Source organism: Phocoena phocoena, chromosome 14, assembly GCF_963924675.1.
Source record: "Phocoena phocoena chromosome 14, mPhoPho1.1, whole genome shotgun sequence".
NCBI lineage: Eukaryota > Metazoa > Chordata > Mammalia > Artiodactyla > Phocoenidae > Phocoena > Phocoena phocoena.
In genome coordinates this window covers 26,261,452-26,288,521 of record NC_089232.1, presented here as the reverse complement: position 1 = coordinate 26,288,521, position 27,070 = coordinate 26,261,452, and the positions used below count along the sequence as shown (strand labels likewise).

Here is a 27,070-nt window from a genome sequence, read left to right as displayed (position 1 = left end):
TGCTAACACACCGTCAGCTGGCCTTTTTAGGGACTCTGCTTAAAGAAGATCCGCCTCTGGGGTTTTATATTGCTCTGGTATTTATGCCAAAGACACACCAGCCCTCCGTCACTGGGAGAAGGACCTCTCATACACTCGGTGAGTACCGAACAGCTTCTGCCGTCTCTGTCTTTCTGGGGCTGCCGGACCCCTGGGTGCAGGAGGCGCCTCCAGATTGGCCTGGCTTCTGTGACGCTGGCCCAGGTCACACGTCAAGACCCTCAGTGTGCAACTCTGCCTACAAGCACACTGCTGCCTGCCAGGAAAAGGTATTTCTGGCCATGGGGCATCCTGGGGCAGGAACAACCTGGAACGGGACTCCCTGCGCTCCTAACTGGGTGGTGGGTGGGATGTGTCACCTCCCGTCTCTGCTCTCACTGCTCATCAGAGCCAGTGCAGATCTACACCCATGAGGTGTGCTTTGTTGTGGCTCCGAATGTCTGGGAGGCTGTTTTAGGGGAACAGACGCTTTTCAGAGAAATGACTTCTTCTCGGGGCATTTAAATCCAAACCAATTATGGCCCCTGTGTCTGTGTCTACTGGGGATGGGTGAGTATTTTCTTCAGACCCCCACGGGTCTCTCTGATTCATACTTGGCTAAGAGTTTTCTCACCCTTGAAGGCTCCAGGGTCATTGGAAGATGCAAAAGGTGGAGTGGAGTGGAGTAAGTGTCCTGGGGCACCATGAGGTTTTAGGGCTGGAAGGAAGTGGAACCATCTAATTCGTTCTCTGATGAGGACACTGAGACCTTAGAGAAGTTAAGCAACTTGTACCAAAGACCCACACCTGGCTGTGAAACCACCCACCAATGTCATCATCTTCCCCCAACGACACACACACACAGACACAAGAGCATAAATAATTAAGAGGAAAATAGACCAAGGGGCTGTGTCCGCTTTTGCAAACAGAGTCTGCTAACATCTCTTCACAGCTGAGGCTGGCTGGGATAGTGATGCAGGCCTTGGAGGCAGACTCCCCAGCTACCAGTTACTAAGTGACCTCAATTTTCCTCACCTGTAAAATGGGTGTAATGATAATAATACCTATCTGGCAGTGCTGTTGTGGGGATTAAATGAGATAATATATGTATAAAGTGCTCAGGTCAACACTGTCAGGGCCTGGCCCTGAGTGCTCAAACTTTAAAAATCACCTGGACAACTTGTTAAAACACAGATTGCTTTGTTGCCTCCCACCCCAGATTTTGAGTCAGTAGACTGGGGTGGGGCCTGATAATTTCCATTCCTAATAAACCTCCAGGTGATGCTGAGGCTGCTGGTCTGGGACCACACTTTGCATAAGGAAGCTGTAGCACTTGCTTTTATTATCTGAATGGGTTTAGACCTTGAGGTTAGCCCTTGGGCTGCAGCAAGACAGAGATTCCTGTGACAGAGATGCATGGGCACTAGAGAAACTCTAATGAGCAGAGATTCTACATGTTATACCTGGGAAACCAAGATGGGCAGAATGATATCATGACCTTGAAGCTAGATTTCTTTCTTCCTTCCCTTTGTTCATTCTGACAACATTTATTGAGCACTTATTATGTACCAGGCACTGTCTCTGCTCCTTAGGGACAGTGTAGGGGCTTCTGCAATCACTGGGAGAGATAGATGAGAACCATGGAGAAGATAAATATAGGAAAGGGGTAAAGCACAGGAGGAGCCCCTCACCCAGCCTAGAAGTTATCAGGGAAGGCTTTCTGGAGGAAGGGGTACCTGAGCTGGGTCCTGAAGTAGGGGTAGTTCCAGGACAGAGGGAGCATGGTCTTTGGGACTTTTTAAGGAGCTCAACTCCACTGAATATTGATTTCAAGGCAGGAAGCAGGGAAAGCTAAGGTCAGAGTGGCAGGCAGGGCCAGATTACTAGGGATTGGGCAATGGGGCACAACAGAAGGATGGTAGCAAGAGGTCTGCCCTCTAAAGGGACTGCTCAGGCAGCTGTGAGGGGAGTGGACTGAACAGGGCAAGAGTGCTACAGCAGTGCAGTGGTCCCAAGTTGGTGGCTGGAGCTGCATGGAGGCAGAAATAAGAGGGCCTGGGGATTGGTTGGGAGGGAGGAGGAAGCAGTCAGGGTGTTGGGCTTGGGTTCCATCCTGGGTGGGTGGTGCAGATCTCTGAGGGGCCATTCCAGTCAAAGGACGGTGATGAGGACAGCAGTCTCAGAGGTGGAGTTGAGGTGCCAGGTCATGGGGTGTAGATGCCCCATGGGCTCTGGAGCTCAGGAGAGGGGTTGGGACTAGAGCTGAGCAGGGGGAGAGAGTGAGTGGCCGAGGTAAAAGCCAGAAGAGCAGTTCCAAACGGCAGATTCCTGAGGATCAGAAATATTGCTAGCCAGAAGCCATTTTTTTTTTCTCTTTGCAGTACGCGGGCCTCTCACTGCCGCGGCCTCCCCCGCCGCGGAGCACAGGCTCCGGATGCGCAGGCCCAGCGGCCACGGCCCACGGGCCCAGCCGGTCCGCGGCATGTGGGATCTTCCCGGACCGGGGCACGAACCTGCGCCCCCCGCATCGGCAGGCGGACTCCCAACCACTGCGCCACCAGGGAAGCCCCAGAAGCCATTTTTAATTTAATTAGTGTATATTAATCAAGTCGAGATACCCCGAAGTTAATAAGAGGCGCTGCTAGAATTTTCCACCATAGGAGTGTTTCTTGTGAAGTCATTGTATGGATATATGTGTTTGCAGATTATTATAGTCAGCTGCTTACTTGTCATTTGAAGCCCTCACTCCAAGATGTTTCCCCAGCTAGTATTTGAAATCTCACTATCTGAGAGGCCCTCCTTTTAGGACTCAAACTTTCCCCTAAAATGAAAACGTCCTTGGAAACTGGCATAAATTTAACCTTCCCTTCAATAATCATTGATTGGTGACGTGGATCAATTCATCTCCTTCCGGTATGGTAGGCTTCATCCGGGGAGCAAGCTCTAATGGAGAAGAGTAAGAGAGATAATAAGAATTATTATTTTTGCAGCCCCTTTACAAAAGGGGCTGGCAAACTTTTTCTGTAGAGGGCAAGATAGTAAATATTTTAGACTTTGTGAGTCTAAAGGTCTCTGTCACAGCTACTCAATTCTGCCATTGTACCGGAGCAGCCATGGACAGTATGTAGTGAATGGGTGTGGCTGCGTTCCAATAGAACTTTATTTATTATTTGATTTTCGTATAATTTTCTTGGGTCATAGAATCTTATTCTTTGGCTTTTTTGCAACCATTAAAAAATGTCAAAACCATTCTTAGTTCGCGGACCTCACAAAAACAGGCGTTGGTTCGCTGACCCTGATTTCCCTGATTTAAACTGATTTCCAATTTATAAAGCACTTCATTTCCATTATTTCATTTGATCCATTATCGTGGGAAATAAATGTCACCATTTCCATTTTACAGTTGAGGAAACTGGAGGCCAAAGAGGGAGCCGTGGGACTTCGCCATGGGAAGGGGTGCCCAGAGGGAGGAGAGCAAAGAAGGAAGGGCAGGAGAGAATTCTGAAGCCAAACCCTTCTCCTTCAGAGTGAGGGTAGGGGGCTCTCATCTTGTCCTCATGTTTGCTTGGGGGTGGCCAGGGGGATGCGTGGGTGAGCAAATTCTTTGTGCTCATTATGTCTTTGGATTTTGGCCACTTTTCAGAGAGGAGCGGGGAGCTGTGTTTCTAACTCTGTGAAATCCTCAATGAAGCCCAGATGTAGTACGTGCTGAAAGAGCCAGAACAGTGCACTCGGCTTTCTGCGAGTGCAAAGTGGTATGACCCAGGAAACCACAGTGACGTTGGCTCTGGTTCAGTTGACACGCTCAAGTCTAGCCACAAATTACCAGCAAGTGGCTGAGTGAAGTTTAGAATTTCCCCTGGCAGAGACATTCCAGGAGAGCCTGGCTCCAGGGCCCAAGCCTTCTCCCGGGGCAGCACGGCACGGGCCACGCCAAGCTCCACTCCAGGCCGGCTGTCTCAGCTGCTGGGAAACAAAGTCCAACGTTCTTTCTTACTATGGGTGGGGAACTTCAAGGGGAGACAAAAGGGTTCACTGAAAAGCCAGACAGGCTTGAACTATAAGTCACAAGAGAGAGGGGACCCCAGAGGGAGACAGTCACAGAGGTGCAGCTTTGCCTCTTGGCCACCTTCTAACTTTCGAGGTTGTTTTCTCCTCAAGGTGGACCACCTGCTAGAAAAAAGGAAACACAACTCTTTGTGACCAGCTTGTGAAGAAGACTGTCCCTGTGTGGTTCTAAATCAGGCCCACATGACCGAGCAGCCCTGAGACTGGCCTGTGGGGACTCAAGCTCAGCTTGCAGGGACAGGGGCAGAGCAGATTGTCAGGAAGGTGGTGGGATTGCCGTCCAACATATACTGAGCACCTACTATGTACTAAACACCGATGCAGGGGCTGTAAACATAAATCTAGACCTAGGCATGGCATAGGAGGGACTCAGAGGCTCAGAGAGAGAAAAGAACACAGGCCCTTTTGTTTTAGGGCTTTTGCTGCCAACAGTGCTAGAGAGACAGAGAGACAGAAGCAAAAACACCAAACATGGAGAAGTTGTGAGGGTTTCACTGAGGTGGTGGGGAAGGTGCAAGCCCAGGCTTCGAAGCCTGTCCTGGGCTGAGGCCAGCCCTGCCTCTCCCAGTGAGGAGCCGGAGAGCTAAGTCCTTTCACTTCTCTGAGACTTGGTTTCCTTATCTGTAAAATGGAACTAAAAATATCTTCCTTCAGGGCTTTTGTGAGGATTAAATAGATAATGTATGTGAAAGGCTCCCAATTTTTAAAAATTAAAAATACATTTTTACCAAAAATGGAACCACAGAACATGTTGTGTTTCACCTAACAAAGCAGCTTGCACTTTTTCCAGGATATTAAATATTCTGCTCTCTCTGTCGTAGGGAGGTTTCTGGAACCTAGTTTAGAAACCATTTTATTTATTACTCAATAACTTTTTTTCGCATTAAAGTTGGCCAAATCTTTGCACTCACCCATGAGTGTTTCCCAAGGATAAATTCCTAGAAGTGTCTTTGTGGAGTTAAAAGATATGTACACTTTTAAGGCTTTTGATAAGTATTTTTGAATTCCCCTTTAGAAAAGTAGTACAATTTGCCCTGTCAGCCGTGAACGGGGGCCCACCTTCCCACAGCTCTGCTGGCAAGGGTGGCCCTAAGAACCGGACACAGCGTTCTGGCCGAAGGTGGGGCTAGCTTTTATCACGGCTCCAGCACACTGCAGACTGTCGACAAGACCCCAGGTCCTGCTCACAGAGGCTGAACGAGAGCTTTCACAGTTTGGTTATTTAGACTCACATCCACACCCTCATATTTATCCTTTATTAAATTTAATCTTAGTGGATTCAGTTCATTTTCTCTGCTTTTTGAGATCTTTCGGATTTCGATTCTTCCAGCCAACATGTGTGTTTTATCTGGACATTTGATCAGCATGTACTCTATATTTTCAGCCAACTCATTTATAAACATGTCACATGAGAAAGGATCGAGAGTGGAGCTCTGAGGCATATCATTGCCTCCAGGTTGACAGTGACCTATCAATTAACACCTTTCAGTGACAATAACTCAGGCAGCTGTAAATATGCCTAACTGATTTATTGTTCAGCCCACGTGGCTTTATCAATAGGGATATCACGGGAGAATTTGTCAGATGCCAAGATCAAGTGAAGCTCAATGTCTCCCGCCTTCTCCTGCATTTCCAGCCAGGGGGTCCTGTGGAAAAAGGGAAGCTGTCAGTCCGCCAACATTTGTTCTTGGTAAACAAATCAATTACAAGAAATCACTGCTTCGTTTTTTTAAATTTATTTATTTTTATTTTATTTAGTTTTAGCCGTATTGGGTCATCGTTGCGGTGTGCGGGCTTCTCATTGTGATGGCTTCGCTTATTGAGGAGCACGGGCTCTAGTCGCACGGGCTTCAGTAGTTGTGGCTCGCGGGTTCTAGAGCGCAGGCTCAGTAGTTGTGGTGCACGGGCTTAGTTGCTCCGCGGCATGTGGGATCTTCCCGGACCAGGGATTGAACCTGTGTCCCCTGCATTGGCAGGCGGATTCTTCTTTTTTTTAATTTTTTTATTTATCATATTCCAACTTTATTGTCATCAATAAAATACCAATTAATATTTTTTTTCTTTTCTAGACAAATACTCCCATATAGCCTACTAACTTCAACACAGGACACCTCTAGCACAACAAAAGAGTCTGTCCTATTTGAACAGAATTCCTGGGATTCACTTTCCTTAGTAAAATTCACTGTTTTTATGTTATGGCTATTCTAACTCCAATATCCCACTACCACCACCTCCCCCCGCCACCCCCAAAGCCTTTGAAAACAACAGAAGGGGGAAAAAATATTTTAAAATTCTAAAATTTTATATTCTATTTCCCTCTGAATTGCTTGGAAGAAGCTTACTTTTTTTTTGAATTTTATTTTATTTTATTTTTTATACAGCAGGTTCTTATTAATCATCAATTTTATACCCATCAGTGTATACATGTCAATCCCAATAGCCCAATTCATTACACCACCCCCACCCCCCCACGCCCGCCACTTTCCCCCCTTGGTGTCCACATGTTTGTTCTCTACATCTGTGTCTCTATTTCTGGGCAGGCAGATTCTTTTTTTTTTTTTTTTTTTTGGGCAGGCAGATTCTTAACCACTGCGCCACCAGGGAAGCCCACTGCTTCTTTAATAGTGCTTTCTTTAATAACACCTTCTGGAAACCTGCCTAATTTGCATATCAAGATTATCTGAGGTTTTAGATATCTGCCTGCTTTCCCTTTTTGAATATTGGAACAACATTTGCCATCTCCATCTCCTGACATCTCTCCATTTCTCCATTGGTCTAACATGGCAGAAGGTTAGGGATCTTCCCTGCAATCCAGAAACTGTTCAGACCAGAGACAACATTGTTTTGAACAACTAAGTACTTTCCTTCAATCTCCACCTCATCTCAGACCAGTGTCCTCTCACCAGTGTTTGTTCTACCTTTGTTATTCTGAAAATCCTTCTCCTTGACATCCATTGACTCATTCATTCATTCATCTGGATAAAAAAAGGTTTAAGAGCCCACCCTGTGCCAGACATTGTGCTAGGCTTACAGAAGAATCACTGGAGAACAGGACAGGTCCAGCTCCTGCCTTTACAGAGCTACAGATGAGCCCAGATGTGCAGAGTTGATCATTGCTGGGACAAGTTCAAGGTGCTGTGGGGCAAAGAAGAAGGGCCACTAACTGAGACCGGTGGGCCAGAGAGACTGAAAATGCAGTGTTGATGCAGAGGTCTGACAGGTGATGGGAATCAGTAGCAAATAGGTTGGGGGAAGGGTGTTCCAGACCCTGTGTCTAAAGGGCCAGAAGGGAGACAAGATGACACATTCGGAGAATGGAAAGGAACTCCACATAGCCAGAGTGAGAAGGCCGAGGGGGGCCGGGGGGAGATGAGCCTGGAGACACAGGCAGGGGCCAGACCCTGTCGGGCCTTTTAGGCCAAGTGCGAGAACTGGGACTTTATCACTTTGACCATGGGTGATCGTGAGGATCAGCAAGGACAAGCAGAGCTGGATTCAAGAATTCACAGTGGGCCTCTCCCCTAGTGTGCACCCTGCTTTGAATATAACAGGCAAGGGCTTCCTTTTAGCCTGCAAACTGTGTGAATAAGCTTCTGCTCAGTCTCTAGGTAGCCTTTCTGACCTCCCGTTCTCAGGCTGTGATTCTGTCTCCTCTTTGCTTTGGTCATGGTATTTGCTGTCCTCCTTCCACGTAAGGGTGTTGGAGGACCAGCGTCCCAGGTGTCTAGGGCAGCTCTCTTCTTCCCCTCCTGCCGCTCGTTCCGGATGAAGCTTGGTGGGCTGTCCTCTGCAGCTACCTTCTCTCTCCATGCCTCTCTTCTCTGGACTCCCACCTCCCCCGGAGCTGGGACCCTCCCCACTTCCACTGTGCCCCACTGAGGGGCTTCTCAGTCTGGAAGGCAATCCGCACACCATCTCCTGAGCTGCCATTGCTTCTCTTGCTTCACCAAGTGCCAAGAATTTGTCGGGTGTGGTCTTTTTACACTGCCCCTCACCCAAAGACAATGCAACAGACATTAGAAAAATTCATTCCCTCGTCACTTTGCAGTCGTCCCAATTCAGATATCAGCATTGGAGGAAGGACTTCTCTGTTTTTCTCCATCTGAAGCAACAGAGACAGTGAGTCCCATCACGAATTCTCTCACTTTCCTCTCTCCTCTCAGGCTGCCCTGTCCTCCTCAAGGGGCTCCCACCCTTAGGATTGTACATTTTCACCTGCATCTTTTTTTCCTTAATGATATGTATGATTGATTTCAATTATAAACTATACATGGATACAGTCTCCTTGTTAACAATTAAAACATTACGGCACTTCTCCTCTCACCCTTCCCACTTCCAGGTAACCACTATGATCAGTCTTAAACTTTTTTTTTTCCAGAACTTTTTGCTATGTGTTCCCATCCACACAAAAAGAAAATTATGGAAAATGCACAATATTGTTTTGTGCTCTAAAAAGAACTCATAAATGGTTTTATGCTGGACATTCTATTCTGCAACTTGCTTTGTTCACTCAGCAGAATGGTTTCGAAATCTATCCACATTAGTCCACGTCGATCTGCCTGGCCCTTCTCTTAACCTCAGTACAGTATCCCACAAGGAACTTTTGGGTAGTACCAGATTGTGTGTTGGTGTGTTTCTCTGATTAAAGAGTGCCAGTGTTCCCACAACTTTGCCAACACCTCTAATAAAACTTTGAATCTTAACAATACGATGGGTGAAAATGGTCTTATTTCATTTGTATTTCCTGATAGTCGAGAGGTGGAACATCTTTTCATGTAATTGTTGGGTGTTTGCATTTCATTTTGTCAATTATCTATTCATAGTCTTTTTATTTTTTTCTTTTGGGCTATTTACTTCTTTCTTATTGATTTGTAGGAGTTCTTTTATATAGCAAATAGTAACCCTTAATTATGTTTACTGCAAATCTTTTCAATTCCTTTTCTAAACTTCAAGTCTTTAGAGATTCTTTCCATTGGATTAATGCTTTGTAGTCATTTCAGGTCTTCGAGAGGCAGGTGGATTAATTTGCTAGGGCTGCCATAATAAAGTACCACAGACTGGCTTAAACAAGGGAAATTTATTTTTTCACAGTTCTGGAGGTTAGAAGTCTGAAGTCAAGGTATCAGCAGGGCTGGTTTCTCCTGAGGCCTCTCAACTCGGCTTGTAGATGATTTGTCTTCTTGCTGTGTCTTCCCTCTGTCTGTGTCTGTGTTCCAATTTCCTCTTATAAAGATACCTGTTCTATTGAATTAGGCATATTTGACACCAGTCATATTGGATTAATGACCTCATTTTACTTTAATTACCCCTTTAAAGGCCTTATCCCCCAATACAGTCACACTCTGAGGTACTAGGGTTAGGACTTCAACATAGAAATTGGGGAGTAAACAGTTCAGCCCAAAACAGTAGGGTAGAGGGAAGAAGTCCAAATGCCAGAGAGTAAGGGGCCAGGTCCACACCCATCCCTCCCGGAAAGAGGTCCTGGTTGCCGATGGGGTCAGGCCCCAAGACAGCCAAGAATACTGTCTCCAACATGATTTTGACAAGTGGCCAATTACCTCTCTTCTCCCCAGTTCCCTAGGTGCTCTAGCCCCTGGTTCACTCGGCCAGACTCACCATGTGTGAAGAGGAGACCACTGCGCTCGTGTGTGACAATGGCTCTGGCCTGTGCAAGGCTGGCTTTGCAGGAGATGACGCCCCCCGGGCTGTCTTTCCTTCCATTGTGGGTCGTCCTCGCCACCAGGTATATGTTCATCTGGACCCAAGGCTTTGAGTTAGTAGGAGGACGCACTGCACCGTGGAGTCTATGCTGAGCTGCATGTGTATGTGCGTGTGTGCGTGTGCGTTATGTGCGTGTGTGCGTGTGCTAAGTAAGGTAAGGTAAGAGGAAGATGTGTATGGATGGGCCCTGTTCTCTCAGAAAATGACATTGTTTTAGGACAGAGAAGAGAGACAAGAAATCCTCTGCCTTCCCTCCTGCCATCTCCACATTCATTGGTATCTGCCTCACCCTGTCTCCTTCAGTCCAGTTTCCAGGGGAAGAAGGACATTTTCCCTATCTTTAACCTTCTTCAGAGACCCTCCAATACCTGAATCCCTCTAAGTGGAGCTCTCGGCCAATTCTGTTCTCCTTCCTTCTCTTTTGCATTGCAGGGTGTAATGGTGGGAATGGGCCAGAAAGACAGCTACGTGGGGGATGAGGCTCAGAGCAAGCGAGGGATCCTAACTCTCAAATACCCCATTGAACACGGCATCATCACCAACTGGGATGACATGGAGAAGGTATTGGTGGACTCCCCCTTTAGTGTGCTCATTTTAACATCATCAAGACCCACCCTCTGCCCTGTCAACTCTTCCTCTGCAATGTTTCTCACATCCTTCTTTCCTTCCTGTCCATCCCCCTGGGCATTCCCCAGCCTCAGCTGCCAACAGCTCTCACTAGACGATTCCAATGGCTTCCTGACTGATTTCTTTGTCTCCTGCCTCACTCACCTAATTCATTCTCTGAACTTCTGCAAAGCTTGTCTTTCTAAAAACAGACCAGATCATGTCACTCACCTCCTCAGACTCTTCACTAACCAACAGTAGGTTCCTAACTCACTGTCTGGCGTTTGAGGACCTGGTCCCGCATAAGTCCCAGCTTTATCCTTTCCAGCTTTCACTCCAGCGCAGTGCTTATCCTTCTTTAAAATGCTCTGCTGCTTCCAGAAAGGCAAATAGCTTCCTCCCCTTTATTTTCCCTGTCATGACCTCAGATAGGTGCGTTGATGCTATATTAGAATGATGCTTCTCTAGTGAAAAATTTAAATAGGAATCTCTACCGGTTTCTAGAAGCTTTTTTCATGTCAGAAGATGTTGAGGGGGCGCCTTCCCTGGCAGCCCAGCAGTTAGGACTCCACGCTTCTGCTGCAGGGGGCGGGAGTTCGATCCCTGGTCTGGGAACTAAGATCCCGCATGCCACGTGCCCCCCCCCCAAAAAAAGATAAAACTCTCACTAGATACCTAGGAAATATTAATATCAGGAACAAACCACCTGTAAATGATAAATGAAAATAAAATGTTTTAAAAAAAGAAGACGTGGGGGGTAATTTTTTTTTTTTTTTTTGCGGTACACGGGCCTCTCACTGTTGTGGCCTCTCCCGTTGTGGAGCACAGGCTCTGGACGCACAGGCTCAGCGGCCATGGCTCATGGACCCAGCTGCTCCGCGGCATGCGGGATCCTCCTGGACCGGGGCACGAACCCGCGTCCCCTGCATCGGCAGGTGGATTCCCAACCACTGCGCCACCAGGGAAGCCCGGGGGGTAATTTTTAAATGGTAGTTTGTGTTCCACAAAATCACGTGCAAAATGCTAATGGAGCCTTTCTAATATTCTTTTTTTTAATTGAAGTATAGTTGCTGTACAATATTTCGAATATTCTTTTGATAAATTCCACTGACAATTGTCTGACAATTCTTGTTTCTGCAATGACTGTCTTTTGAAATGTAATAGAGGGCTTATTGAGCAGACTGCAACTGGGAATAAAGAAAGCTGATTTGAAATCTGTAGTACACATACACTTTTCTCTAAACCCTAGATTCAATTTCTCTAAACCCTAGATTCAGTCACTCTGAATGTGACATAAATAGATAAAAATACAATAGCTCTTGCTTCACTCTGTGGGATGGTTAAGAGCACAGACACTGGAGTCGGTGGCAGGGAGATCTAGGAGCAAATCCCTCCCTCTAAGCCTCAGCTTCCTTATTTGTGGAAATAAAAATACTTTCTTCATTAGGTTGCTTTGGAGGTTGAAGTAGGCAAATATTTAGTATAATCCCAAGGCATGGAACATACTTAATGCTCAATACGTGGCACATATTATTATATTTCTAATGATATCTAATTTGAAAACATAATAGACAAAATATTTTATTCACAGTAGTAATATGAACTCTTTAAAGAAACCCCTAAAATATATTCTGTGCCTTAAAAGAAAAACTGAATAGGGTAAAGTTGTCAAATCTTCTCAAATTAATTTATAGGCTCATTGCCATTCTAACAAAAATCTCACAATTTTAAAAATTGTATATATTTAAGGTATACAACTTGATGATTTGATATGTGTATACATTATGTAATAGTCACCATATTCAAGCTAATTAACATATCTACTACCTCACATAGTTTGTGCTTTTTTTTTTTCCCTTGCAGTGAGAACGCTTAGGATTTACCCTCTTAGCAAATTTCAAGTATACAGGACAGCGTTGCTATCTTTAGTCACCATGCTAATATATTATGTTAGATCTCCAGAATTTACTCATCCCACATAATTGACACTTCGTATGCCTTGACTAAGATAGCCTCTCTTTTCCCTTCCCCCAGCTCCTAGTAGCTACCATTTTACTCTCTGCTTCTATGAGTTTGACTAGAAATATCACGAGTTTTAATTATGCAAGATCATAAAGTGTGGAGAAATAAATAAGACAAAATTTATGAGAATAAAATGAATAAGAAAAACTATGAGAGGAGACTTGCTATATCCAAATAGTAAAATATAATATAAAGTTATAAAAATTAAAACAATTTGGTACCAATACAGAGGTAAAAAAGAAATACATAGTAAATGAAACTTCCAAGACCAGAGGGTAGAGAAGGATTCAATAATTCAATGAATTATTCTGTGACAACCGATTCATTATTTGGGGCATAGGGAATCTGTTTATGGCCATTACTTCATACAATTTCATCAAACACATATCAATTGAATATGAAAGTTAAATATAAAAATTCAAATGATAAAAAATACAGTATAGTAAGTGTGAGTATTTATCAAATTTCTGGTGAAAGAAGTCAGAGAAAAAGAATGACAAATGTAAGGGCTTCCCTGGTGGCACAGTGGTTGAGAGTCCGCCTGCTGATGCAGGGGACACGGGTTCGTGCCCGGGTCCGGGAAGATCCCACATGCCGTGGAGCGGCTAGGCCCGTGAGCCATGGCCACTGAGCCTGCGCCTCCAGAGTCTGTGCTACGCAACGGGAGAGGCCACAACAGTGACAGGCCCGTGTACCGCAAAAAAAAAAAAAAAAAAAAAAATCCCAAGAATGACAAATGTGACTTCTTAAAAATCATAACTTCTAGTATGTGAAAAACAAAACCAAATTTAAAAGACAAACAACAAATTGCAAAAAATATTCACAAGTGCAAAAGAGGATTAATACAAACAGCTAATGTAAATTGATAATTAAAAACACAAAGTCTCCACCAGACAAATAATCAAGGGACATGACCAGATAATTGGCCAAATAGAAATTATCAAAAGTTGAAAATCTGAACAAGTTTAAATGTATTTGAAAAATTATTTAAAAACTTATTTAGAAATTCAAAGTAAAACAACTAAGTATTAATTTTATCTATCAAATTATTTCATATTAAGAGTGAGAATACTGAATGCACTTAAGAGTGAAACAGGCAATTTCTATTCTGAAGTAAAGACAAAATTAGCCTCTTTGTGGGTGATAGAAACCAAAAAGTTTTCCAATTGTCATGCTCTTTAGTTCAGTAATTCCATTCTTAGAATTTTTTTCTTTGGAAAACATCCTGAATAGAAAAAATAAAATGTAATATGTACAGAGATAGTTTTCACAAGATTATTTATAAACAAAAATCAAAGATACCATGAATAGTAATGTGATTAAATATATGATGATGATGGTATATGATGAAATGTTGTGTAAACATTAAAAAATTTTAGTTCAATTTATTAAAAATAAATGTTTACTATGGAAAAGAAAATTCTTTATGTTATATTAACTGAAAAGTGACAGGAAACAAAATTGAACATGGAAGTGTAAGAGTAGTAAATGATAAATAAATGAAAGCATATGAAGTAAATAAATGGTAGTAGTAATAAATTTTAAAATACATAAAGATGAAAGATTAGGGAGAAGAAAAAAGCCAGAGTGTTAACTATTTATTATTAAGTAATGGAAATATGAGAAATTTTTATTTCTCTTAAAAATATTTTCCTAATTTAAAAATTGTCAACATCCTTAACTTCTAAAGTACTTTATAAAAGCTTCCGAAAATGAAGTAAGATGAAGTGCAGATGGTTGGGCCCAACACCCAAAGAATCTTTTTTTTTTTTTTACATATTTATTGGAGTATAATTGCTTTACAATGGTGTGTTAGTTTCTGCCGTACACCAAACTGAAGCAGCTATATATATACATATAGCCCCATATCCCCTCCCTTTTGAGTCTCTCTCCCACCCTCCCTATCCCACCCCTCTAGGTGGTCACAAAGCACCGAGCTGATCTCCCTGTGCTACGCGGCTGCTTCCCACTAGCTATCTATTTTACATTTGGTAGTGTATATATGTCCATGCCACTCTCTCACTTCTTCCCAGCTTTCCCTTCCCACCCAAAGATTCTGACGTGTGGGCCTGGGATACAGCCTAGGAACCTGCACCTATAACAATTATCCCAAAGCATCCGGGGCCCACATTTGAGGAAATACTGACATCACATTATTAAGCCTAATTGCCATCTCCTTCATGTCTCCTGTGACACCTCCACAGCCCAGGGCCTCTGCTTGTGCCATTTGCTCTGCCTCAGATGCCCTCCTCAGTCTCTGGAGACCTTGCTTTGCTTTCAGGGCCTACTCAAATCTCCTGGAAAACGAACTTCTCCTGCCTCTTCCTTCATTAAAATATGGACGTGTCTTGTATTTTGTCTTTTTGACTGCCTTTCTCCCCTCCAGACTTTGAAACTAAGATCACATTTAGCACCATCCTAGCACAAAGCCAGGGGTCCCTAAATACATGGGTACAATGGAATCAGAGGACCCTGTGCCTCACCTCTGAAGAAATCAAAGCCCTGTGTCCCTGCCACTCTTTGCCAAATTCCTCTGAAATAAAGGCTCCTGGTTGCTGTCCTGGATCACTAAAGAGGGAACAGTACACAGCGGGAAGAAGTAACTTCCCCTAAAGCAGTGATTCTCAACGGGGGCGATTTTGTCTCCCAGGGGCATTTGGCAATGTCTGGAGACATTTTTGCCCCTCACAGCTGGAGAAGTGCTACTGGCATCTAGTGGGTGGAACACGGAGATGCTGCTAAACATCCCTTAATGCACTTCAGCCCCCCACAATAAAGAATTATTGAACTTAAAACGTCAAAGCGCTGAGGTTGAGAAACCCTGCTTTAAAGAAAAGCCTGGTCAATAATAGACATTGACAGTTAATGCATATCTGTCAGGCTTCAGCAGGAGACAGTATACACTCAGCTGGGGTTCTGAAATTAATTTAAGGAAGGACTACTTACAGAGGTGTGAGCAGGGTTAGGGAACCGGAAAGGGATGCAGAGGCGCTCAAGTACCAGCAACAGAGGGAAGCTCTTACAGCTGGAAGGCTGAAGGGCAAGAGCAGCGTGACTAGAGCTCAGTGAGAGCTGGAGCCTGAGGAGGGGCTGCACAACAGGAGCTGTGCTCAGGGAGGCCACAGTGTTGCCGGGAAATCACCCTGCCCTTCTCCCCCCCCTCCCACTCTCCAACCTCTTGCTGGTATCTTCTATCAGCCAAGCACAGCCAGAAGCCAGAGAGCTGCAGAGGGCCTTGTCCCTCAGGGCACAAAGCAGGGGAGACAAGGGAGAGGTGGAAATAGGGGCCAAGGTCAGACAGAAATAATCAACACACTAAGGATATTGGCCCCAGGTCTGAGTCCTGTCTGGGGCCTTGTTGAGAAGGAATATAACCTCTAAAGAGCAATCTGAAATTCCCATGGCTGACAGGCCTCCTCTCCAGATCCAGTCCATTCTGAGAACATTGTGCCATCCTCCCCCTGCATGGGCATGTCCATAGGAAGTCTCCAGCCCACTGGGAGTCTGCTGGACTCATCTGACTTTTGTCCCAACCAGATCTGGCACCACTCCTTCTACAATGAGCTGCGGGTAGCACCTGAGGAGCACCCCACCCTGCTCACGGAGGCCCCCCTAAATCCCAAGGCCAACAGGGAGAAGATGACCCAGGTAAGAGGCCAGGAGGACTTGAGCACTGGCACAAGAACACAACATGGCTGCTTGGCCAGATTCTTTCTCCCATTCATGCATCAATGCAACAGATTTTTTATTTTTAACATCTTTATTGGGGTATAATTGCTTTATAATGGCGTGTTAGTTTCTGCTTTATAACAAAGTGATTCAGTTATACATATACATATGTTCTCATATCTCTTCCCTCTTGCGTCTCTCTCCCTCCCACCCTCCCTATCCCACCCCTCCAGGCGGTCACAAAGCACCGAGCCGATATCCCTGTGCCATGTGGCTGCTTCCCACTAGCTATCTACCTTACGTTTGTTAGTGTGTATATGTCCATGCCTCTCTCTCGCCCTGTCAAAGCTCACCCTTCCCCCTCACCATATCCTCAAGTCCGTTCTCCAGTAGGTCTGTGTCTTTATTCCTGTCTTACCCCTAGGTTCTTCATGACATTTTTTTTTCTTCTTAAATTCCATATATATGTGTTAGCATACGGTATTTGTCTTTTTCTTTCTGACTTACTTCACTCTGTATGACAGACTCTAGGTCCATTCACCTCATTACAAATAGCTCAATTATGTTTCTTTTTATGGCTGAGTAATATTCCATTGTATGTATGTGCCACATCTTCTTTATCCATTCATCCGACGATGGGCACTTAGGTTGTTTCCGTCTCCGGACTATTGTAAATAGAGCTGCAGTGAGCATTTTGGTACATGACTCTTTTTGAATTTTGGTTTTCTCAGGGTATATGCCCAGTAGTGGGATTGCTGGGTCATATGGTAGTTCTATTTGTAGTTTTTTAAGGAACCTCCATACTGTTCTCCATAGTGGCTGAACCAATTCACATTCCCACCAGCACTGCAAGAGGGTTTCCTTTTCTCCACACCCTCTCCAGCACTTATTGTTTCTAGATTTTTTGATGATGGCCATTCTGACTGCTGTGAAATGATATCTCATTGTAGTTTTGATTAGCATTTCTCTAATGATTAATGATATTGAGCATTCTTTCATGTGTTTGTTGGCATTCTGTATATCTTCTTTGGAGAAATGTCTATTTAGGTCTTCTGCCCATTTTTGGATTAGGTTGTTTGCTTTTTTGTTATTGAGCTGCATGAGCTGCTTGTAAATTTTGGAGATTAATCCTTTGTCAGTTGCTTCATTTGCAAATATTTTCTCCCATTCTGAGGGTTGTCTTTTGGTCTTGTTTATGGTTTCCTTTGCTGTGCAAAAGCTTTGAAGTTTCGTTAGGTCCCATTTGTTTATTTTTGGTTTTATTTCCATTACTCTCAGAGGTGGGTCAGAAAGGATCTTGCTGTGATTTAGGTCATAGAGTGTTCTGCCTATGTTTTCCTCTAAGAGTTTGACAGTTTCTGGCCTTACATTTAGGTCTTTAATCCATTTTGAGCTTATTTTTGTGTATGGTGTTAGGGAGTGATCTAATCTCATATTTTTACATGTATCTGTCCAGTTTTCCCAGCACCACTTATTGAAGAGGCTGTCCTTTCTCCACTGTACATTCCAGCCATCTTTATCAAAGATAAGGTATCCATATGTGCGTGGGTTTATCTCTGGGCTTTCTATCCTGTTCCATTGATCTATCTTTCTGTTTTTGTGCCAGTACCATAGTGTCTTGATTACTGTAGCCTTGTAGTATAGTCTGAAGTCAGGGAACCTGATTCCTCCAGCCCCTTTTTTCGTTCTCAAGATTGCTTTGGCCATTCGGGGTCTTTTGTGTTTCCATACAAATTGTGAAATTTTTTGTTCTAGCTCTGTGAAAAAATGCCAGTGGTAGTTTGATAGGGATTGCATTGAATCTATAGATTGCTTTGGGTAGTAGAGTCATTTTCACAATGTTGATTCTTCCAATCCAAGGACATGGTATATCTCTCCATCTATTTGTATCACCTTTAATTTCTTTCATCAGTGTCTTATAATATTCTGCATACAGGTCTTTTGTCTCCTTAGGTAGGTTTATTCCTAGACATTTTATTCTTTTTGTTGCAATGGTAAATGGGGGTGTTTTCTTGATTTCAATTTCAGATTTTTCATCATTAGTATATAGGAATGCCAGAGATTTCTGTGCATTAATTTTGTATCCTGCTACTTTACCAGATTCATTGATTAGCTCTAGTAGTTTTCTGGTAGCATCTTTAGGATTCTCTGTGTATAGTATCATGTCATCTGCAAACAGTGACAGCTTTACTTCTTCTTTTCCGATTTGGAATCCTTTTATTTCCTTTTCTTCTCTGATTGCTGTGGCTAAAACTTCCAAAACTATGTTGAATAACAGTGGTGAGAGTGGCAACAGAATTTTTTTGAGAATTGCTCTGTTTGTAGTCCATGCCAGAACCTAAGGGAGGTGGAAGTGGGGTAAATAAGCACAGTTCCTACCCTTAATAAAATTACAAACCATTTTGTGGACCAAGAGGTTCTGGGATTTCTGCCAGATAGTCTTCTATTCTGCATTGTTCTTTCAGATCATGTTTGAAACCTTCAATGTCCCTGCCATGTACGTCGCCATTCAAGCTGTGCTCTCCCTCTATGCTTCAGGCCGCACGACAGGTGAGTAGCCCTGTAACCCGTTCCCTTTCTGACTTGAGAGGGAGGAAGGGAAAGCTGGGCTCTTGCAGAGATTCCTGTTCAGAAGAATCAGTGGGACAGTCAAAGTCCAAGGAAAACCTTGGTTAGGGATAACAGAAGGGAAGCCCATTTAAAATGCAGATGTGAGTCTACCCAGTATAGCTGGAAAGAATTTACATGAACAAACCATGACTAGTACAACCTGCAAGGGCCATTTCCCTCACAGTAGTTAGTCTGGGAGCTTGTACACCCTTTCCAACAATGCTAGAATGTTTCTGCTCATGAAGCAGCAACGGCAGAACCTATTATGTTGGATGTGTTAGTACGATGTGGCCTTGGTATAGAAAGGAGCTCAGGGAAACAGAGGGAACTTCAAAATAAAGTGATTTTTAATAGGGGCTTGACAGCTTACATGAACATCTTCCTTTTTTTTTTTTTTTACATCTTTATTGGGGTATAATTGCTTTACAATGGTGTGTTAGTTTCTGCTTTATAACAAAGTGAATCAGTTATACATATACATATGTTCCCATATCTCCTCCCTCTTGCCTCTCCCTCCCTCCCACCCTCCCTATCCCACCCCTCCAGGCGGTCACAAAGCACCGAGCTGATCTCCCTGTGCTATGCGGCTGCTTCCCACTGGCTATCTACCTTATGTTTGGTAGTGTATATATGTCCATGCCTCTCTCTCGCTTTGTCACAGCTTACCCTTCCCCCTCCCCATATCCTCAAGTCCATTCTCTAGTAGGTCTGTGTCTTTATTCCCGTCTTATCCCTAGGTTCTTCATGACATTTTTTTCCTTAAATTCCATATATATGTGTTAGCATATGGTATTTGTCTCTCTCTTTCTGACTTACTTCACTCTGTATGACAGACTCTAGGTCTATCCACCTCATTACAAATAGCTCAATTTCGTTTCTTTTTATGGCTGAGTAATATTCCATTGTATATATGTGCCACATCTTCTTTATCCATTCATCCGATGATGGACACTTAGGTTGTTTCCATCTCTGGGCTATTGTAAATAGAGCTGCAATGAATATTTTGGTACATGACTCTTTTTGAATGATGGTTTTCTCAGGGTATATACCCAGTAGTGGGATTGTTGGTCATATGGTAGTTCTATTTGTAGTTTTTTAAGGAACCTCCAAACTGTTCTCCATAATGGCTGTACCAATTCACATTCCCACCAGCAGTGCAAGAGTGTTCCCTTTTCTCCACACCCTCTCCAGCATTTATTGTCTCTAGATTTTTTGATGATGGCCATTCTGACTGGTGTGAGATGATATCTCATTGTAGTTTTGCTTTGCATTTCTCTAATGATTAATGATGTTGAGCATTCTTTCATGTGTTTGTTGGCAGTCTGTATATCTTCTTCGGAGAAATGTCTATTTAGGTCTTCTGCCCATTTTTGGATTAGGTTGTTTGCTTTTTTGTTATTGAGCTGCATGAGCTGCTTGTAAATTTTGGAGATTAATCCTTTGTCAGTTGCTTCTGAACATCTTTCGAACATTCATTCATGTATTCATTGATTTGTCCATTTATTCATTCATTCAAATATCTTCCATTACTCCCTACCATGTGCCAAACACTACAGGCCATGGGCACACACTGTCGAACAAGACAGACCAGCCATTATGGAGCTAACAGCCTAGTGGAGGAGAGATAAAAGTAAAGGACAATTTCACTGCAGGTGATAAGGATGGTGATGGGGAAATATAGGTATATGCAGTTCTGTATCCCGTGCTTTGCGCTTGGTTTTATGCTGTGAACGTCATGTTCAGCGGCCACACGGTAGTCATTGTGTGATGGTTCCATGATTGATTGATTGATTTTACCATTTCTCTATTGCAGGACCTTTAGGTTGTCTCCAATTTTTATTTTTTATTGTAAAATATGCTGTGACCAACATCCTTGTATAAGAGTAAGCTGCTGATCCCTGGATATTTATTTTGGATCTGGCTCTTACTGAATCATCTGATTAACTCTAATCATTTCTCAGTTGGTTCTCTTAGGTCTTCTAAGTGTACAACCACGTTACCTGCAAATAATGATGATTCTGTTCCCTTTTGATACACTCTTATGGGTATTTTCTGTCATACTGCATTGGCTAGAGCAACCAGGACAATCTTAAATAATAATAATACAGTAACAATATTGTAGTGTTCCCCCATCAATTATGTGGCTGTTGGATCTGGAGAGATTTCTTATCACATTGAGAAAACTTATTTCCTTTCATGGTTTACTAAAAGTTTCATCAGTAGAGAATGTTATTTTTTTTTCAAGCTGGTTTCTATAGTCCTTTCAGCACTACATATGTGTTAGTTTGATGCCTGAAGGACAGGCACATTATCCAGCCTCGCTAAAGAACGTGCAGCCTAGATGCCAATTGACGTGTGCATTTTTGTGAAAGTGTTTCAAGGAATATAAGAAGAGGAGACATTTTACTTGCCTTCCAGTCTCATTTGGGAAAACAAACTGACATACACACAAATTGATGTACACAAAAAATATGATTGATAATTCTCACCATGGGTGAGTTTTCTAGCTGCTAAAGAAAAATATGGTAGTTGAAGATCTTTTGGTAACAGGTCCCAGAAAGAGACAGATGAAAGAAAATACTAAAGGTTTTCATAGGTCTTATCCTCTCTGTCCTTAGGCATTGTCCTGGATTCAGGGGACGGTGTCACCCACAACGTCCCGATCTACGAGGGCTACGCACTGCCCCATGCCATCATGCGCCTTGATCTGGCTGGCCGCGACCTCACAGACTACCTCATGAAGATCCTCACAGAGAGAGGCTATTCTTTTGTGACCACAGGTACCCAGCCTCTTTCTGGACTTGACTTGAGCTCAGAACCAAATCTGATCTAGGACCAGAAATTCTCATGACTAATGAGAAGTCAGTGGCCCTGTGTCCTCAAACTCTTTTAGGGTAAACGGGGAGGCCCTAGGCTGGGGCTGGGCCCCTGGACCAGACCAGATAGTCAGGGCAGCCTTATTTAAGGAGGAATGTTCCCAACCAAGACACCTTGGGGAGGGAGACAAGGCTTAGACCTACTCATCCTAAGACGCGCTTGGCTTTTCCCTCTTTTAAGTGTGCTTTCACAGCACTCCTTCGCTCCCCAGGGACCTGCTACCTCTGTCCGTGTCCACACCAGGATCAGAGCTAGTTTTTATTTGGCAGAATGGTGGTAAGAATCTGTGGCACATTTCATTACCTAGGGGGTTTATGGTTTGTCTGAGGACAAATGGAATAAGTAAGGTCTGAATTTCTAAGGGGAAGTGGCCCCCTGGGCAGGAAGAGGTTTGGGGTAGGAGTCTTCCTAGATTCTGTACAATCCCAGCATATAAGCCTCCATCTAGATGGGAAATGTGTCCTGAAAGGCCCTCAGGAAGGCCTGCAGCTTTGTCAGGGCTGAGTGATGAGAGCAAGACAAAAGCACATAAAAAGTTTTGCTTGGGAATCGAGATTTTGAAATTTCACTTTAGAAAGAGGAATGAAAACATTAACATTCATCTTGAGACTGAACCCAAAAGAGAAGGAAGAAGTTTTCATGGAGATCAAAATGGGACAACCAAACTAACAGAGCTGAGTATCTACTCTCTGTCATTTCTACTCTTTCTAGCCGAGCGAGAAATCGTGCGAGACATCAAGGAGAAGCTGTGCTATGTGGCCCTGGACTTTGAGAATGAGATGGCCACGGCAGCCTCCTCTTCCTCCTTGGAGAAGAGCTACGAGCTGCCAGATGGGCAGGTCATCACTATTGGCAATGAGCGCTTCCGCTGCCCTGAGACCCTCTTCCAGCCCTCCTTCATTGGTGAGGCTCGGCCTGTAGTCCTGGACAATTAGGAGGGCAGGGATGGAAAGAGAAACACCAGGAGTCACTCACACTGTTTATTGTTTATACTTAGCCTATATTTTTCCAGGAAGGACCAAAAATACATAAACAATACAACTAGATTAAAATCTAATTTTAAATATAAGGGTAAGGAAATCAAAATAAAGGAAAAGTGGGATGGGAATATAAACATGAAACTAAGAATGAGATTAAAACATAAAATATTTCTTGGATCCCTCAACGTTTAAATCATGGGGTCTGAAACCTATAGCAGTAAACAGGGTGAGTTTGGGGGATCAGACCTGGTTTTAAATCCTGATTCTGCTCGTTCAAGTGCTGTACCTTGGACATGTTACCTTCTTCAAAACTCAGTTTTCTTATCTATAAAGTGGAAATTATGATAGTACCTACTAGATAGGGTTGCCACAAGGATGAAATAAGATAATATTTAATACAAGGATAGCTACTTTCTTGAGAAGAGAGAAAGAGAAGAGAAAGGCCTGTAAGCAAATGTTGACATATAGTGTAGTGGTAAATAGCAAACCGGACAAAGCGCTATAGGCCTAAGAAATCAGGGAAGGCTTCTCAGAGAAGGTGAATATTTGAATAGAACCTTGAAGAATGAGTATCATTTTATGGTATCTGGGAATGGAAGGAGTACAGAGTAGGGAATGGCATGCAAGGCAAATGGAAAGGTATGTGCAAAGTGTGGAGGAGTGACAAGTCATATTCTATTTGGGACACGATGGGTGAGGTGTGTGTGTGTGTGTGTGTGTCTGTGTGTATGTGTGTTTGCACACAGAGGAAACGAGAGAGCCACTGGACCACACAAAGAGCATGGGGGTTAATCATATCAGCAATGTAGAGCCCCTGGAAGTTTTTAGACAGCAGAGTAGCAAAGTCAGTATTTCACTTTAGGAAGATTCCTCTATCTACAGTGTGGAATTATATCACATGGAAAAAAGACTGGAGATGGGGGACCCCAGGTAAGTGGGCATGAGCTGGTATGGCAGGCAGGGCCTTTTACTGTGGAAGATCTTGGTGCCAGACTAAGGTAGCTAGATGTCAACAAATAGGCAAAGATGATATGATGGGTATATCCATACAATGGAATTTTATTTGGCTATAACAGACTATAACATGGATGGGCCTTGCAAACATTATGCTACGTGAAAGGAGCCAGACACAAAAGAACAAATATTGTATGGTTCCATTTATATGAGATGTCCAGAATAGGCAAATCTATAGAGATAGAAAATAGATTAGTGGTTGCCTAAGGCTGGGGAAGGTGTGCAGGGGAAAATGGAGAGTGTCTGCTAATGGGCATGGAGTTTATTTGGGGAGTATTAAACATGTTCTAAAATTAGATTGTGGTGATGGTTGCACAGCTCTGTGAATACACTAAAAACTAGTGAACTATACACTTTAAAGGGGTGAATATTATGGTACATGAATTATATCTCAATAAATCTGTGAAAAAAGTGATACAATGGAAGTATTCCTTTAGAAATATTCATCAGGGACCAGTGTGAAAGATCAGTCAGAACTGGGGGAAACTCAAGGCAGAGCGATGACCAGTTAGAGAGTCTGATCTTATAATCCATTAGGGAGGTGACTGAGGCGAACCAGGGTAGCTGCATCAACAGAAGGGTCACCTGAGGAGCTGTAGGTGTGACGTGGTGGATGCTGACCAGCTACTGTGATCTCTACTAGGCATGGAGTCAGCTGGAATTCATGAAACAACCTACAATTCCATCATGAAGTGTGACATTGACATCCGCAAGGATTTATACGCCAACAATGTCCTCTCTGGGGGTACAACCATGTACCCCGGCATTGCTGACAGAATGCAGAAGGAGATCACAGCCCTGGCCCCCAGTACCATGAAGATCAAGGTGGGTCCTGCCCTGGCTCCCTCCATCCTGTTCTTTGTACAAAGACCTGTGTACCTGGGAGATGCTCTGAGCCAGGCTGCCAGGCTTACAGCTTGGTGGCCTCCTGGGTGCTCCATCATTCTGGCCCGAGACAGATTTCACCTTGGGGGTTTATGTTCTTTGGGCACTCATAAGCGGGAGACACATTTAGCCTGCGTTCTCAAACACAATTTCATGGACCCCATATGAGAAGGAGGTGAAAGAATTTGGAATGGAGAGAAGTTGAGGGGCTTGAGGAGGAAATGAGGAGGGAAAGAGGGAAAGAAAAGAAGACGGCAACACCACACCATCTTTAAACTTTAAACTTTAAAAAGGACTTGGGTGTCACCCCAGAGGAGGGTGAAAGTTCCAAAGAGAGAATGTTGGCTATAGGACAGGCTGCTGGTTCAAACTCACAGGAACATTCCTTGATTCCTGGACAGCCTCTGATGTGCTGTCCCATCTTGGTCACAGTCCTCCCACACAATGCTTCTCACTGCATAGGCCTCAACAGAACGGGAGCCCACCTGTCTTACCACTTCTCCCCAGCCTCTGGTCCCCAAGCAATCAGACAGACACTTTTAGTGCTTCTAGGAACTTTGCTACTACAGGATTAGAAAGAGTTAGGAGTAAAATAGAGCTAACAAATAGGTTGAAGGTTACAATAAAGTCACAAAAAAGTTGGTCTCTGGGGAGTAGGCCTGATCTGAGGAAGTGTGTTCTCTATGTCAGTATTGTAAGAACCTTCTTCACAAAGGCTTTCCCCCTGCCTAGCAGATGGTGCTTGGCACAGGGAAGCAGAGCAGGCCACCAGAAAACAGGTGAGCAGCGGGCTCTTCTCACCCAGAGCCAATTGGAGCAGCCACGCTTACTGAGGTCTGCCACATGGGGGGCAATGTGCCAGGCCTGGGGCAGCGGCTTTTTACTAGGACGATGTGTCAGGATACCACACCTGATTCTGGTTCAGCAGGTCTGGGGTGCCCCCATCACTTACACTTATAAATGGACACCAATGATTTGATGCATATTCCAATTTATGAGCCACTGCCCTGAGCTCAATAACATTGCCGGCCTTCCAGGAGTTTAAGATCTGATTCGTAGACACGATCAATGCAAGAACAGCTTAAATAAGACCAGAGGAGGGGAAAGCACACTGCAGGCAGGGGAAAGAGAGTGAGTAAGCAAAGATGCCCGGGGATGTGTGCAGGTACAAACACCCCAGCCACATTGGACTGGGGGAGGTGAGGCAAGCTCCAGGATATGGAAGTGTGGAAGGATATGGAGTATGGTGGGAATGGGGCTGAGATTTAGGGCCTCCAGCCCAAGGCAACCCAGAGTTTTCTCACAACTAGAACTGCCCAGCAGTCAAATCTGTTACCTTCTTAGTGGCTGTGCCAGTCCCTGAGGTATCTGTCAAAGGAGCAATGGGGTGACTTTTGTCTGCCTGAATAAGATAACTTCTAAAGACCCTACTTATTTAGCTATTCCATGATCTCTGCAATTTAGGAAATATGTAGGGAGATTCTTAGGAGACAAAAAAGTCTATTTCATGTCTGGTTTGTTCTAGCACTAAATTCTTAGTCCCTTCAGAAACAGGAATTAGTTGAAGGGTCATGGTCCTTTGAGATATACTTTTAGGTGGAGTTCAAAGTTGTCTGACATGAGAACCCATTTCTAAAGGCCAAGCTCAGGAATCCCAGTGGCGTGTATGAATTTGAGAACTTCTCAGATACAAGAGACTGTTGAGTAGACTGGCTTAGACTCAGGAATGGAGGAATCCCAGCCCAAGCTGCCCATGTATCCAAACTCTAGGCAAGAACAGAACAGCACTCCCCTTACAGATGTTTGTATTGGTTAGCTACTGCTGGGTAACAGCAACTATGACATTTCAGGACACGTAATAATAAGCATTTCTTGCTCATGCTTCTGCAGGCCAGCTGGGAGTCAGCTGATCTAGGTCAAGCTTGGCTAGACAGCTCTGCAGGCCCAGCCAACTCAGGTCAGGTGCACATCTCTCACTGTGGGGCCCAGGCTGAAGGTCCAGTAGCTCTTCAAGGGAAATTCTTCTCATGAAGATGGCAGAGACACAAGAGAGTGTGCCTACCTGCATGCCTGAAACACATTTCTAGCCCCTGTGTCAAGTCCGCTGACGTCCCACTGGCCAAAGCAAATACAGGGCCCAGCCCAAAGTCACAGGGTGGAACACTGAACTCTTCTCATGCAGGGGCAGGGGGATGGGGTGGGGGGAGGAGTGACAATCTGAGCAATAGTCTAATCTACCACAAGCTTTCTCCTGTTCCTTTCTGACCACAGAGGCTGTTCTTTTCCAGGACAGTCTGGCAGTGCGGTGAGATGATCCCTGGACCACCTTCCCTATTCCTTGGCGACTGATCATGATTCACCACATTTGCTCTTTGCAGATTATTGCTCCCCCAGAGCGGAAGTACTCAGTCTGGATCGGAGGCTCCATCCTGGCCTCTCTCTCCACCTTCCAGCAGATGTGGATCAGCAAGCCAGAGTATGATGAGGCAGGGCCCTCCATCGTCCACAGGAAGTGCTTCTAAAGTCAGAACAGATTCTCTGGGGGTCTCCTTGAGACTGCTCTGTTAACAATCATGAAACATTAAAACCTACAAGCCTTA

General features: G+C 44.1%; 1 protein-coding gene across 6 annotated transcripts; it reads left to right on the top strand.

Moving 5' to 3' along the window:
* Window positions 1–65: 65 nt before the first annotated feature.
* ACTG2 (actin gamma 2, smooth muscle) lies at window positions 66–27,070 on the top strand. 6 transcript variants are annotated; one of them, XM_065890651.1, is made up of 9 exons: window positions 66–138; window positions 9,668–9,829; window positions 10,240–10,368; window positions 15,973–16,083; window positions 18,570–18,654; window positions 21,333–21,494; window positions 22,303–22,494; window positions 24,229–24,410; window positions 26,849–27,070. In XM_065890651.1, the coding sequence occupies exons 2-9, from the start codon at window positions 9,704–9,706 to the stop codon at window positions 26,990–26,992; spliced, it is 1,131 nt and encodes a 376-aa protein (XP_065746723.1). In that variant the 5' UTR covers window positions 66–138; window positions 9,668–9,703; the 3' UTR covers window positions 26,993–27,070. The 6 variants fall into 6 exon arrangements, with proteins under 6 accessions (XP_065746723.1, XP_065746725.1, XP_065746728.1 ...); XM_065890653.1 differs by having other exon boundaries at window positions 112–138; window positions 9,660–9,829; XM_065890656.1 differs by lacking the exons at window positions 66–138; window positions 22,303–22,494 and having other exon boundaries at window positions 9,698–9,829.